The sequence below is a fragment of the Coregonus clupeaformis genome, chromosome 8 (assembly GCF_020615455.1).
Source record: "Coregonus clupeaformis isolate EN_2021a chromosome 8, ASM2061545v1, whole genome shotgun sequence".
In the NCBI taxonomy this organism is placed as follows: Eukaryota; Metazoa; Chordata; class Actinopteri; order Salmoniformes; family Salmonidae; genus Coregonus; species Coregonus clupeaformis.
This window is the reverse complement of record NC_059199.1, coordinates 67,114,089-67,129,930: the sequence shown is the minus strand read 5'-3', so window position 1 is coordinate 67,129,930 and position 15,842 is coordinate 67,114,089. Positions and strand designations below refer to the sequence as shown.

The window sequence follows — 15,842 nt, the reverse complement described above, 5'->3', positions numbered from 1 at the left end:
ACTTTGTCTGCGACAGCAGCAAGAACCTATAAAAATAACAACAAAAACATTGAGATGCGAATGACTCCAGCATGAACTCGCTCACAGTTTTAAAATGTTTTATTTAACACCACTATTTCTCACAGTATCTAGCATTTGCTAACTGTTTACACAGTTCAAAGCATCTAGCGTTAGCTGAATCCTAACTTTTTAACTGTGTCTCCTCTTCCCGCCCCAGGTTTATGGTGCCGCCATCCAGTTCTACGAGGCGTTCCCACGTGAGTGCCTCTCGGAGCGGCAGAGCGTGCGTCTGGGCCTGGTGAGCGTGGTGGACCGGCGTCCCATCACCAACCGCACCCTGCAGGTGAAGAAGAGCGTGTGTGTTCTCTCCCACTGGCCCTTCTTCACCGTTTTCCAGAAGTTCCTCACCTTCGTCTACCGATACTCCATCTCCGGACCCCACGTGCTGCCCCTCGAGAAGTCAGTGGCCCTTAATGGCAAATATCACCTATGTGTCTTTATAAACCTAAACTTGCTAATCTACTGGCTAACATACCGTAGGCCTATAAGCTATTGATTCATGTTATAGTTGGTTGTTTGGTTGATTTATTAGCATGAACTCTGCTCTCTCCAGGCACATCTCCAGCTTCATGCACAACGTCCCGTTCCCCTCCCCTCAGCGGCCTCGCATCCTAGTGCAGGTATGGATACTTGTCTTTAACTCAATTCACATTCTCTCTGTTATCTTTATTCCTTTTTAACACATCAAAGCACTTTAAAGCATCAGAAGAGTGGAATGGAAAACCTTGCTAAGCACTGATTTAGCTCAGGGCAATACAGAAGGCAGCATTAAAACACCTAATTCAAGTAAGGCATGACTGTGATTATTAGTTGAGTCAGTCAGGTGTTTTAGTGCTAGTTTAGAACAATACCTGCTTGCTCTGTGTGTGTGCTTGTATGTGCCTGTTTGTGCGTTACAAGTGGAACCTCCGCTTGAGTTCTATTTGAACTTGACACCAGTAGCATTGTGGTGTTTTACGCTAAAGATTTGACTTCCTCCCCCACAGGAAATGGCCGTTTGAATGAATTGATGGTTTCACTGGTTAGTGTGTGAAGATGGACTGGGTAAAAATAACACCCAATCAAAACAATCTATAATATACTGTGGATATAAAATTATTTCACAAAACACTAAATGATCCTTCCGGCTCTAGAAAGTAGAGACGATTGTTTAAGTAGTTTGGGGATTTCTAGAAAACTCAAATCGAGTCAAATGGGGCTTTTCAAACTTGATTCCTAATGGCTTGTTTCAAATCAACAGATATCAATTTGGTGAATGGTGGTCTATGAAATTGAAGCATGGCTAAACTTTCTTCCTTAGACCTATAGATTATTGTCCACCATGTTGGTTTGTTAATGAAAACTGTGTGTGTGTCATTTCAGCTCTCCCCCTATGACAACCTTCTACTGTGTCAGCCCGTCTCCTCCCCCTTACCACTCAGGTCAGTACAGTAAATCTGCATTAGATTGAGTCACAATAAACTGTGTGGTGTAATGCGTTATTGTGCGCTAGGCGCTAGCGCTCCAACAATGCCTTAATTTCCCCTGAGGGATTTCTATTATCATATTGAAGTGAATCCATTAATACAATAATGAATTGATAAAGAGACTGTTCTTTTCTGTCTGTAGTGGTGCCAGCTTTGTGAAGCTGCTGCAGAACCTGGGCCCTGAGAATGCCTGTGTCCTGCTGCTGGCCGTGCTGACGGAGCACAAACTATTGCTCCACTCCCTCCGCCCCGATGTCCTCACCTCCGTCAGCGAGGCCCTGGTGTCTGTGAGTCACACACACACACACACATGCAAAACCTACACACACACACACACACCACCACCACCACACACAAAGACATATACAGTGGGGGAAAAAAGTATTTAGTCAGCCACCAATTGTGCAAGTTCTCCCACTTAAAAAGATGAGAGAGGCCTGTAATTTTCATCATAGGTACACGTCAACTATGACAGACAAATTGAGGAAAAAAAATCCAGAAAATCACATTGTAGGATTTTTTATGAATTTATTTGCTAATTATGGTGGAAAATAAGTATTTGGTCACCTACAAACAAGCAAGATTTCTGGCTCTCACAGACCTGTAACTTCTTCTTTAAGAGGCTCCTCTGTCCTCCACTCGTTACCTGTATTAATGGCACCTGTTTGAACTTGTTATCAGTATAAAAGACACCTGTCCACAACCTCAAACAGTCACACTCCAAACTCCACTATGGCCAAGACCAAAGAGCTGTCAAAGGACACCAGAAACAAAATTGTAGACCTGCACCAGGCTGGGAAGACTGAATCTGCAATAGGTAAGCAGCTTGGTTTGAAGAAATCAACTGTGGGAGCAATTATTAGGAAATGGAAGACATACAAGACCACTGATAATCTCCCTCGATCTGGGGCTCCACGCAAGATCTCACCCTGTGGGGTCAAAATGATCACAAGCAAAAATCCCAGAACCACACGGGGGGACCTAGTGAATGACCTGCAGAGAGCTGGGACCAAAGTAACAAAGCCTACCATCAGTAACACACTACGCCGCCAGGGACTCAAATCCTGCAGTGGAAGACGTGTCCCCCTGCTTAAGCCAGTACATGTCCAGGCCCATCTGAAGTTCGTAAGTGGCTTCGTAAGAAGCATTTCAAGGTCCTGGAGTGGCCTAGCCAGTCTCCAGATCTCAACCCCATAGAAAATCTTTGGAGGGAGTTGAAAGTCTGTGTTGCCCAGCGACAGCCCCAAAACATCACTGCTCTAGAGGAGATCTGCATGGAGGAATGGGCCAAAATACCAGCAACAGTGTGTGAAAACCTTGTGAAGACTTACAGAAAACGTTCCTAACAAAGGGTATATAACAAAGTATTGAGAAAACCTTTGTTATTGACCAAATACTTATTTTCCACCATGATTTGCAAATAAATTCATAAAAAATCCTACAATGTGATTTTCTGGATTTTTTTTCTCTCATTTTGTCTGTCATAGTTGACGTGTACCTATGATGAAAATTACAGGCCTCTCTCATCTTTTTAAGTGGGAGAACTTGCACAATTGGTGGCTGACTAAATACTTTTTTTCCCCACTGTACGTACACACACTCATCCTAATCAAAGAATGCACTCTATCCCTCCAGATGACGTTCCCTCTGCGTTGGCACTGCCCGTACATCCCCCTGTGCCCGCTGCGGCTGGCAGACGTACTGTGTGCCCCCATGCCCTTCATCGTGGGCGTCCACTCCAGCTACTTTGACCTCTATGACCCCCCTACTGACGTGGTGTGTGTTGACCTGGACACCAACACCATCTTTCAGTGAGTACACTTACCTTGAAGGAACTGGACCTGATGCAACTGATGGAAGAGGACGCAACAAAAACCAAACATACAAAGGATGAAATCCATAGTTTTGTGTTCTCTTCTCCTGCAGAGCAGAGGACAAGAAGCCGTTGTCATGGCGATCGCTACCAAGGAAGCATGGCAAGATGCTGGTGAATACCCTCACCAACTTGATGAAGACCCTGGAGAAAAGTGAGTGATAGCCTACTTATTCTAAAGCTTATCTAGGGACTGATGCTGGAAAATAAGTACAAGCTAAAACATATTGGTGCAATACATCTGACTCTGATAATTCAATGTGCCAATGCTTTGTGTCTTCATCTATTTCTCTCTGTCCCTCTCTCCACCACTACCCCAATTTCCCTCACTTTCTATCTCTCTCCCTCCCCCCCACACGTCCCCATCCATCAGTCTACACCCCTGGCCAAGAGGAGGCCACCCTGGAGTTCCTGCTGACGGACTATGACCTGATCTACGGGCGTCAGAAGCAGCTGGAGCTGGAGATCCAGGAGGCCTTCCTGCGCTTCATGAGCTGCCTGCTGAGGGGCTACCGCACCTACCTGCTGCCCATCACCCAGGCCCCCTCAGACAGGACCACCGACTGCAGCTCCCTCTTCAACCTGCAGGGTCAGTGTGGGAGGGGGTGACTACCTGTGTGTGTGACTCATAACTCACAAAAGATTGACACAAGTGTACACAAATATAACATTCAGGCTGAGTATGTGTGTGTGTGGGTGGGTATTTTACCTCACCTACTTACTATGTCCACAACCAACACCCTTGTGAAGCTAGTATTTTAATGTGTGTCTGAAGTTAACACCCTCCCTGGCTCTTGCAGGCTTCCTGAAGTCTCGTGAACGCACCCACCAGAAGTTCTACATCCAGCTGACCAGGACCCAGATGTTCACTCAGTTCATCGAGGAGTGCTCCTTCGTCAGTGACCGCCACGCCTGTCTCGAGTTCTTCGACGAGTGTGTCCAGAAGGTCAGAATCACATCTTCATGTTTTCCATAATGTTTAGTGATACACCATATCTTATGGAAGCCTTAGTGTATTGATTCCAATGCTAAAACCGGACTTGTATTTTGTATTTACACAACTAATGGAAATGTGTGATCCCACTCCTGCCCTCTATGTTGTCAATGTTTGTGTATTCCTGTGTATGTGACCTGTGTTTGCGGCATGTATCTGTATATATATTGTGGTGTGTGTAAGCAGTCGGATGTGGAGAAGCCTGAGGAGGTGCGTCTGATAGACCTGGACGAGGCCCACAGTGGGGAGCACACAGTCTTCATCATGCCCCCAGAGGAACCCCAAGAGCCAGACGGTTCAGAGTGCCCCTACTCACTACAGGTAACACAGGCACTACATATACCAGGGTTCGTGTTCACAAAACTTCTCAGAGTAGAGCTGATCTAGGATCAGTTTAGCCTTTTAAATCATAAATAATAAGAGGGTTGACCTGATTCTAGATGAGCACCTCCACTCGGAGACACTTTGCGAATAAAGCCCCAGCACTTACAGTAACTACTTTGTGTTTGTTTATACTGTCTGATGCTGTGACCAGTGACGGCGTGTTTGTCTGTTTACAGCTATGAGACGTTCCCTGTGCTCTGCATGGATCTTTTTGACCGGCCTCAGGACCAGCTACGTGTCCCTACCAAGGGGAGTGCCCCCAGCAGCCCTGCCCCGCGACGCACTAAACAGGTACAGACCCAAACCCGCCACACCACAGCCCCTTAAAACACACTACAACCCCACTGAAAGCCAACACAACCCCAGTAGATCCACTGCACCAAAACTACTAAGAACTATACAATAATATAAGAGGCTGACTCACACAGTTTTAATTTCAATCTTTATTATTTATTAAGAGCATTACCCTGCCTGCAAATGAAAATCAAATGTATTAGCACCAATCAACTTGATCTGTTCACGACTCCCAAGTTAGCTTTATGATAACCCAATTTTCCACAGCCAAAGAGGGAACATGCTTCACTGTTTTTCTGTGCCATTTTAATTTAATGAGCATAAATGTTTCATCCTTCATTCAATATTTAAAAGCAGGAAGCACAGTGGCGGCTGTGTATTTTGGGTGAATACCCCAAGCACCCTTCAGGGTTGTTAAGTTTGCCCTACTAGGACACATAGGAACCACATTATTACGGCTTTAGTAAATCTAGATTGGATTACCTAACTCCTCTGTGTCCCTGTCTCTCCTTTAGGAGATTAAGCTGGCACAGAAGCGGGCACAGATATACTCGGCAGTGCCCGACATGTGGTCCAAATGCCTGCTGGGCCACTGCTATGGGCTGTGGTTCATCTACCTGCCCACATTTGTGCGGGCGGAGAGTGCCAAGGTGCGTGCCTTGCAAACGGCCTACGAGGTGCTCAAGCACATGGAGACCAGGAAGGTGGTACTACCGGATGAGGTGTGTTACAGGATCCTGATGCAGCTGTGTGGGCAGTACGGGCAGCCTGTGCTCGCTGTTAGGGTACTTCTGGAGATGAAGAAAGCTGGGATCACACCCAACACCATCACCTATGCATACTACAACAAGGTGAGCCATTATTTACATGAATTAAAAAATGAGTTGAACCACGTCTGTGATCCCATCTGTAGTGTTGTATTTTTTCTTTCCATATTGACTCACCTCTGGCTCTGCCGTCTCTCCTCAGGCAGTGCTGGAGAGCAAGTGGCCCTCTACCAATCAGGGTGGCCGTCTGCGCTGGGCCAAGTTGCGTAACGTTCTGATGGCCGTGGCGCAGTTCAGACAGCCAATCAGACAACGGCAGAAGAGTGGTTCAGTAGGCTCGCGGACAGGTCAGGACAGGACATATTTACATGTTGTTGTTTTTTACTATTGTTTGTAACAATAAATGGTCATTGAGCCTCATATGCATGGTTTTAAACAAAATCATTATATATGTAAAAACATAGAGGTGAAACATGTTTTGTCTTTTTAAAAAGATGTTACAATGGACAGTAACCAACGGTCCCGCCCACAATATAACCTGATTCGTCAATCCAGCTGGAGTGGCCTGAGTGAAAGCTCCAGCCACGAATCGCTGACGGGGTCTATGGTGAAGAGCAACAGCCTAAACAGCATGAGAGGCTCAAAAGACAGTGAGTGACATATATCTATTATATGGTAATAGCACTGTCATTGGAATGTTATATAATGTTTAACATAACATAACACTCTCATCAAACAACTGTGCCTAATGTTTGGGAACCACCCTCCTAACAATTTCCACCCCACAGAGTCTAAGCTCTCAAGGAATGCGGTGTCTCCGGAACGCAGGTGCCAATGGCTGCAGCGACCCCGCCTCCCGTAAGCCCCCCGTGGGGACACGAGACACCTCCACCCCTTCTCCCTTTCCCCCTGGTGGTGTCCTGGTGCGCCGCGACCAGGTGTGCCTGTCCACCTTTTACAAAGACTGTGCCGAGACGGCCGACTCTGAGCCCGACTTCAGCTGCCAGCCTGGGGAGAGAGACGGCAGGTGAGGGGGTGGAGAAGCTTGGGCTGATATGTTCTGGTATGTTTTGGGATTACAGTTGAAATATCACTCTGATATACTATAAGAGTATGTCTCCCATTCCTCTGTTCTCAATGTAGGCCACCTGGGCCTAGAGACACTGTGAGCCGCAAGGCCGTGGATGAGAACTACAACAATGTGTCACCGCCGAGTCAAGGCAGCCTGGCGGGGAAACTACAGCAGCTGCTCACGCCTACTCGCCATAGAGTCTCGGGGCGGCGGGCCGCCAGTGTAGACGCCCGGCGCACGGGGGGAGAAAACGGGACGGTGCGCAGGGTGTCGGAACAGAGACAATCCCGAAAAGCCCAGGTGGCTGAGAGCCTCCTGAAGGCTAAGGAGAGGCTCTACAATGCTACCTCTGAGGTGAGGGGACAACATGTGGGTTGTTGTAGCTTATAGTCTAACTATACTGTATTGGCCAACTGATTTAGTTTACTGGGGTGAATGCATTTGCAGATGTAGGGAGAAATATTAAACCTGTCAAAACATGCTTAATGTTCCCACATCGTTTCCCTCTGTAGAGTTCTCTGTCGGTGGGGAGTGACATTGACCTGCCTGACACCACCAATTTGGCCTTTCCTCTCCGCAAGTCCTGGGACACCAACCAAGAGGGAGCGGGACTAGAGGTGTTGATGTCGAGCTGCTCCCTGTGTCGGAGCTGTAACTCCCTGGTCTATGACGAGGAGATTATGGCCGGGTGGACGTCTGACGACTCCAACCTCAACTCCAGCTGTCCCTTCTGCTCGACCACCTTTGTTCCCCCTTCTCAACGCTGAGATCTGTGACCTAGGACCCGTCAGCAGGTAGGACTACTCCTCTCATCATAACATCACCCTCAAATTTAAGTGCGTCCCAAATGGCACCCTATTCCCTATATAGTGCACTACTTTTGACCAGGGCCCATAGAAGTCAAAACAATCCCTTCATTTTGACTCCTATTTATATTCAATCTGTCTATTCAGGGCCATATACAGTCCTTACCATACAGTGGGGAAAAAAAGTATTTAGTCAGCCACCAATTGTGCAAGTTCTCCCACTTAAAAAGATGAGAGAGGCCTGTAATTTTCATCATAGGTACACGTCAACTATGACAGACAAATTGAGAAAGAAAATCCAGAAAATCACATTGTAGGATTTTTTATGAATTTATTTGCAAATTATGGTGGAAAATAAGTATTTGGTCAATAACAAAAGTTTCTCAATACTTTGTTATATACCCTTTGTTGGCAATGACACAGGTCAAACGTTTTCTGTAAGTCTTCACAAGGTTTTCACACACTGTTGCTGGTATTTTGGCCCAATCCTCCATGCAGATCTCCTCTAGAGCAGTGATGTTTTGGGGCTGTCGCTGGGCAACACGGACTTTCAACTCCCTCCAAAGATTTTCTATGGGGTTGAGATCTGGAGACTGGCTAGGCCACTCCAGGAACTTGAAATGCTTCTTACGAAGCCACTCCTTCGTTGCCCGGGCGGTGTGTTTGGGATCATTGTCATGCTGAAAGACCCAGCCACGTTTCATCTTCAATGCCCTTGCTGATGGAAGGAGGTTTTCACTCAAAATCTCACGATACATGGCCCTTGTGATCATTTTGACCCCACGGGGTGAGATCTTGCGTGGAGCCCCAGATTGAGGGAGATTATCAGTGGTCTTGTATGTCTTCCATTTCCTAATAATTGCTCCCACAGTTGATTCCTTCAAACCAAGCTGCTTACCTATTGCAGATTCAGTCTTCCCAGCCTGGTGCAGGTCTACAAATTTTTTTCTGGTGTCCTTTGACAGCTCTTTGGTCTTGGCCATAGTGGAGTTTGGAGTGTGACTGTTTGAGGTTGTGGACAGGTGTCTTTTATACTGATAACAAGTTCAAACAGGTGCCATTAATACAGGTAACGAGTGGAGGACAGAGGAGCCTCTTAAAGAAGAAGTTACAGGTCTGTGAGAGCCAGAAATCTTGCTTGTTTGTAGGTGACCAAATACTTATTTTCCACCATAATTTGCAAATAAATTCATAAAAAATCCTACAATGTGATTTTCTGGAGAAAAAAAATCTCAATTTGTCTGTCATAGTTGACGTGTACCTATGATGAAAATTACAGGCCTCTCTCATCTTTTTAAGTGGGAGAACTTGCACAATTGGTGGCTGACTAAATACTTTTTTCCCCCACTGTATGCATTTGGAAAGTGAAGCTACGGTTTTACTGTCTAAATACATATGCTGAGGACTGTATGATGTATGGTGAGGACTGTGTGATGTATGGTGAGGACTGTATGATGTATGGTGAGGACTGTATGGTTCTTAAACTGAATGAACATTAGACATTTTTGTCACCCAATCCCTTCATTTTGACTAACATCAAAAAGCACTCACCACAGCCTGGAGCGTACCAACTGGAACACGGAGGAGGAGGTGGAGAGTGCCGCCAAGCCCCCTGGTGGCCAGGAGGCCATCCTGGGTCACAACGGTGTGAGTGAGGACTCCAGCTCTGAGTCCAGCAGCTATTCTGAGAGCAGCAGCGCTACCACGGTACTCTACCAACACTAGTTTATTTTTCATCTTTATCTGTCGGCTTCTGGGAAATATTCAGTCTATAACCACAGTTAACGTGTTATTGACTCCAGGGTTTGTCGGTGGGCGGGTCACCCCAGGTGACGGTAGCCTACCTGAGCCCGTTGGTGCTTCGCAAGGAGCTGGAGAGCCTGCTGGAGAACGAGGGCGAGGCGGTGCTGGCACAGGGCCAGCTCCTGGACAGCCACTCCATCATCTTCTGGAACCTGGTCTGGTACTTCCATCGCCTGGGCCTGCCCAGCAACCTGCTGCAGCTGGTCAGCTCCTCACCGCTGGCCAACCAACTAGCACAGGTAACTCCGCTCCCAGGCTTCTCTTGGGGCCTAGTGATTCATTATTAGCTTTAGTATATCACAATACATAATGTCCTCATACTAATGTTGAGCTCCTGTCTGTGTGTATGTCAGACTTCAGAGAACTCAGCAGTGAGGGTGAGGCTGCTGTGGGACACACTGACCCCTGACACAGACCACTGGCCCCCCCTCTACATCCTATGGAGGATACACAGTAAGATACACACATTATTCACATGGAAATGGTCAGATGATACAGGTTCAGATCCTTTCATGAATTACATATCTCTCTCTCTCTCGCTCGCTCTCTCTCAGGTGGTGTACCCATGCGGAACCACAGCTGGCGGAGGCACAACCACCCCTTCACCCTTGTCTTCCTGGAGGAAGTGCTGCGCTGGGTCGGCATGAACGAGGTACACAAGGGAATCACCCTCTTCCTGGAAACCATCGCCAAGCAACCAGGCACGCCCAAGATTCAAAGGTGAGTGCAGGAAATGGCCTCTGAATCATCAATTGTTGATTACATTTTTTGTTTGTGTGAGTAATACAGTGCCTTCAGAAAGTATTCACACCCTCTTGACTTTTTCCACATTTTGTTGTTAAAATTGATTACATTTAGATTTTTTTGTCACTGGCCTACACACAATACCCCATAATGTCAAAGTTAAATTATGTTTTTGAAATGTTTCATGAGCTGAAATAAAACATCCCAAAAATGTTCCATACGCACAAAAAGCTTATTTCTCTCAAATTTTGGGGACAAATTTGTTTACCTCCCTGTTAGTGAGCATTTCTCCTTTGACAAGATAATATATCCACCTGACAGGTGTGGCATATCAATAAGCTGATTAAACAGCATAATCAACACACAGGTGCACTTTGTGCTGGGGACAATAAAAGGCCACTCTAAAATGTGCCGTTGTCACACAACACAATGCCACAGATGTCTCAAGGTTTGAGGGAGCGTGCAATTGGTACGCTGACTGCAGGAGTGTCCACTGTTGCCAGAGAATTGAATGTTCATTTCTCTACCATAAGCCGCCTCCAGCGTAGTTTTAGAGAATTTGGCAGTATGTCCAACTGAACTCACAACCGCACACCACGTGTATCCACGCCTGCCCAGGAACTCCACATCTGACTTCTGATTAGTATTTCTGTCTGAAATAAAGCCATTTTTGAGGGGAAAAACTCATTCTGATTGACTGGGCCTGGCTCCCATGTGGGTGGGCCTATGCCCTCCCGGGCCTATGCCCTCCCAGGCCCACCCATGGCTGCGCCCCTGCTGATTTATTTATTTCAATTGACTGGTTTCCTTATATGAACTGTAACTCCGTAAAATCATTCAAATTGTTGCATGTTGCGTTTATATTTTTTACAGTATATGTTCAGGAGTAAAAATCTGCTGAACAAGTCACATAATAATTGCATGAATAGTGTTTAACATGATTTTTAGTACCTCATCTCTGTACCCCACACATACAATTATCTGTAAGGTCCCTCAGTTGAGCAGTGCATTTCAAACACAGATTCAACCACAAAGACCAGGGAGGGTTTCCAATGCCCTGCAAAGAAGGGCACCTATTGGTAGAAAATAAATAAATATGACATTGAATATCCTTGAAGTTATTAATTACACTTTGGATGGTGTATCAATAAACCCAGTCACTACAAAGATACAGGTGTCCTTCCTAACTCCCTAAGTTGTCGGAGAGAAAGAAAACAACAAGGCATTAAAGTAATACTGCAAAATATGATGTGGCAAAGCAATTAACTTTTTTGTCCTGAATACAAAGTGTTATGTTTGGGGCAAATCCAATACGACACATTACTGAGTACCACTCTCCATATTTTCAAGCATAGTGGTGGCTGCATCATGTTATGGGAATGCTTGTAATCATTATGGACTGGGGAGTTTTTCAGGATAAAAAATAAACGGAATGGAGCTAAGCACAGGCAAAATCCTAGAGGAAAACCTGGTTGTCTGCTTTTCACCAGACACTGGGAGAGGAATTCACCTTTCAGCAGGATAATAACCTAAAACAGAAGTCCAAATCTACACTGGAGTTGCTTACCAAGAAGACAGTGAATGTTCCTGAGTGGTCGAGTTACAATTTTGACTTAAATCTATTTGAAAATCTATGGCAAAGACCTGAAAATGGTTGTCTAGCAATGATCAACAACCAACTTGACAGAGCTTGAAGAATTTTGAAAAGAATAATGGGCAAATGTTGCACAATCCCGGTGTGAAAAGCTCTTCGAGACTTACCCAGAAAAGACTCACAGCTGTAATCGCTGCCAAAAGTGCTTCTACAAAGTATTGACTCAGGGGTGTGAATACTTATGTAAATTAGATATTTCTGATATTTCATTTTCAATAAATTGGCAAACATTTCTAAAAACATGTTTTCTCTTTGTCATTATGGAGTATTGTGTGTTCAAGGTGTAACTCAACAAAATGTGGAATAAGTCAAGGGGTGTGAATACTGTACTTTCTGAAGGCACTGTATTGGTTATGTGATTGCACATTTGTGTTGTTTGTCCAGGAGTCTGTACAGAGAGATGCTCTTCCTCACGCTGGCTGCCATGGGTAGAGATCACGTTGGTAAGCAGCCTCTTTAAGACAGTTAGAATACTAGAACTTCACTATAGTTTCAGACCAACCAGGCTTATTGCTTACAGCACTTTCTCTGTCTTTTAGCTGCGTTTGATAAGAAATACAAGGCTGCGTACCAACGGCTGAGTGGCTCCTTGGGTCGCGAGGAACTCCGCAGGAAGCGAGCCCAGCCACCTAGCCCCAAGGCTGTGGACTGCAGACGGAGCTTCCTGCTGCCCCTCGAGTGCTGATACCAGCTCCAGCCTCTACCCACTCCAATTCTGGCCCCATTGCTGCTGCCTCCGCTCCCCGGAACACTGATACCAGGCTGCCAAGAAGAAGGGATGAGAAAAGCTAGACAGAAAACAACAGACAAAATAATTCTGCCTTCACTTTGGACCTCTCCGCTGTGCTTTCCCCCTAGCACAGCCTGGCCACACTATAAAAGCCCTCCTGACCGTGCAACTATACCTCACTATCCTTGTTTGTGTGAACCCGATATCTACATTTGACCTTCATTCACTTCCATTGTGCAACTGGCCTTTGGACAGCTTCCTCAACAACTAACCACAACCCTCTCGGCCTATAGTTTGGCTACAGGGATTATTGGACCTGGTACATACAACCCAGCCCCCTTGGACTTTGCTCATTGCTCGTATATACATGGCCTCTGCCTCACCAATATAACTCGTACTGGTTTGTAGGTCATAAACCATGCATTTCATACGTATGCAACATGTAAGGCATATTACCGACCTGCAATCTATGCATTCAATGTGAACATATTCTATAACTTGCATTGCTTTCAGACAGAAAATCTCATAAGAGTGGGAGATGTCTAGTGATCCGTGATGTGAAGTGTCAATATCGAAATTGAACACAAAGTACATTGGAAGGGTACATACCAATCACACACAGTTACAGTCAAAATCTTTAGATTAGATTGCACTTCATGCCTCTTTTGCTCTTTTTCACCCTCTGGAATGAATTCTGTCAACTGGACCTTGGTGGTAAAGTCTATCACTTTGGGATGAGACCGCTTCAGCAAGTCTCAGCCAATCCAAACGAGGATGTTTACTCTGGGAGAGGATTATGTTGATTATCGACTTCGGGAGAGGATGACTTCGGGAGGATTATGGATGTCGAATCTGGGAAAGGATGATGACGCCTGGGAAATGGTGACGTCGTCTGGGAAAGGATGATGTCAAATCTGGTAACGGATGATGTCGACTGGGAAAGGATGATGTTTCCTATTGATTTTGGGAGAGGATGATGTTAACTATCGGTCTTGGGAGCAGATGGTGAGGCTTCAGAACACCTCTAACCTTGCGCAGTCGGGGATCAGCAATGTAATGGTTTGATCACTGTCACTATGGTTTCCTTAGTGTGTGTGTTTTCCAGCTCATGGTGTGGAATGGAGCTATGGTCAAACTTTGGCTAAGGCAGGAAATAGCCTATGCAGAGTCGCCAGAAAATGCTAACATCCGGTTTTTCAGGGACACGGTATTTTCAACCTAACGGAAGTGGGAACTCTGCTCAGGCGTCTTTCTATGCCTGCTACATTTGGTTAGGCAGGAAGTGGAGGGAGGGTGTGACTGGGAACAGACACTGACAGTCAAGGAGAATCCACGAGTCCTATAAAACCCCAACTCCTGCACCCCTACGTCACAACAAGGAAGGACTTTTCACACGGACACATATACATATTACATAGAGGATTTATGAGTTGTATTGCGTTTTTAAATTCCCTGTACTGTTCTTGTGAATTGGAAGTATGATTGGGGGTTCTCAGTTTAAGAACTGATTCTCAGTGATTGAGGCATTTGTAGCAGAAAAGTGGCTGACAGAAGAAAAAAAGAAAAAAGTGTGGAAGGGGGGGTTGATGATGTGTATGGGGGGTTTGATTATGATATGTATGATGTCGTGTTTTCTCTGATTTTATGCATATTTACCTCATCTCACACCTCTTTTCCCCGAGTTAAACGGGAGTGATTTGTTTGGGTGGATGGTCCACAAGGGAATGACTGTGATGGACCTTTAGTAGTTGGGATCTGTTGTCAACACAATGCATATTAGTCACACATCACCAGTATTTCATTCACCACACATTTAGGCCAGTAGCGGGTTAAGAATTGTTGGCAGAGATTTAAAAACTTCAGAAGATTCACTTGATTGGAAGGGTTAAAAGAGAGGAAGGTACTTCACTGTGGAGCCCGTACTTACCTACTAGGTTCTTGTTTTCATGTACAGTACCTGTGAGGCCTTTTCCCCTCATATTTTAACCCTTTATTTGTTGTTCAGCTTTGTACATGAAAACATATCAATTGCACAATGGATTTTTCATTTTCTTTCAATTTCATATAATGTTGTCACACTGTTAAATGTCTCTGTTACCTTCATACAGTTTTTTTGTTGCAGTGTTATATAGCAGAGTCACGAGAGAATACCTTGTGTTCTGCCTTTGAAGATTGTGTGAGTGACAGAAATTATTGTCCCACCTGCGGAGTAAAGCTGTAATTACAACTAGGGATGTGAAGTTGTAGGGAGAACACTTTTCATATCTCATATTTTAGCCTTAACCTGAGGGTTAGATATTTTAAAATGGCACTGATATCATTGTGTGTCTCCCATATATCATTCAAGTACAATGGAGACATTGTTTGCACAAAGCCATCCATTCAACAGGGATATACAGACTGTAGCAAAGCATTGAGCATTCTCAACCAGTAGAGGGCAGTAAGACATAGAGACCAGTTCTATCCATTGGTAGGGAGAATTAGGCTTGACCCTGGTCTTGGAGTTGACATGTCTTTAGTAATAACATGGTGGGAACTTGCTTTATTCAAAATTACCTATCAGTGGTCATGACGTAAAGGAGACCCAAGCTGAAATGCTGTTTAAAAGTTAAGACTGAGTTATCGTCAGCTTCTCAAATTGTTCCCTATTTGGCTCTTCTTTAAAGTAGTGAACTGTATGGATAATACGTTGATAAAATAACGTGCAATTTGATCTTTCCCAGTCCGCAGTTAGATGATAAAAATAATGCAGGTAGTTTTGTTCCCCAACGTAGGCAATATTGCATTTATGGCCACTATTTCAATGCACCGGACTGCAAGTGAATATAAGGGACATTTATATTGTCTGTTCTTTTATTGGTCAAGTGAGCAAAGGAATGAAGAGAGGAGATCTGTATTTAAAATATATTGTGTTTGCTGTTGTAATTTATATGGATGTGATTTCAGTTGTAAATGTCTTGTTTTATAGAAGAAAATACACAGATTCCCCAAAGTTCCGTTTTTTGTGTGATTTAATGTATGATTTTCTCTATGCCTAACAAAAGTATTACAGCGGCTCTAAATTACTTCCTCAAATAGTATTTATAGTATAGTATAATAGTATTCTCTGACCCATCTTTGTTCTTAAGTATTGAAAAGCTTTCAGGCTATATAGAGCAGCAAATATTGTTCAATTGTGTACATTACAAAAATGTA

General features: G+C 44.8%; 1 protein-coding gene across 1 annotated transcript in view; it reads left to right on the top strand.

Annotated features, from left to right (window-relative positions):
- Window positions 1-15,639, top strand: part of LOC121572423 (DENN domain-containing protein 4B-like) — a 39,283-nt gene extending 23,644 nt beyond the window's left edge. Inside the window, 23 exon segments of the mRNA XM_045222193.1 lie at window positions 218-459; window positions 614-680; window positions 1,423-1,481; window positions 1,669-1,813; window positions 3,162-3,337; window positions 3,453-3,553; window positions 3,773-3,988; window positions 4,200-4,345; window positions 4,577-4,701; window positions 4,942-5,068; window positions 5,587-5,922; window positions 6,041-6,185; window positions 6,333-6,492; window positions 6,635-6,865; window positions 6,982-7,264; window positions 7,423-7,659; window positions 7,661-7,704; window positions 9,273-9,423; window positions 9,519-9,758; window positions 9,873-9,972; window positions 10,074-10,239; window positions 12,302-12,360; window positions 12,457-15,639. Of these exon segments, the coding sequence (XP_045078128.1) occupies window positions 218-459; window positions 614-680; window positions 1,423-1,481; window positions 1,669-1,813; window positions 3,162-3,337; window positions 3,453-3,553; window positions 3,773-3,988; window positions 4,200-4,345; window positions 4,577-4,701; window positions 4,942-5,068; window positions 5,587-5,922; window positions 6,041-6,185; window positions 6,333-6,492; window positions 6,635-6,865; window positions 6,982-7,264; window positions 7,423-7,659; window positions 7,661-7,704; window positions 9,273-9,423; window positions 9,519-9,758; window positions 9,873-9,972; window positions 10,074-10,239; window positions 12,302-12,360; window positions 12,457-12,602 (3,702 nt within the window). The 3' untranslated portion in view covers window positions 12,603-15,639.
- Window positions 15,640-15,842: the final 203 nt, after the last annotated feature.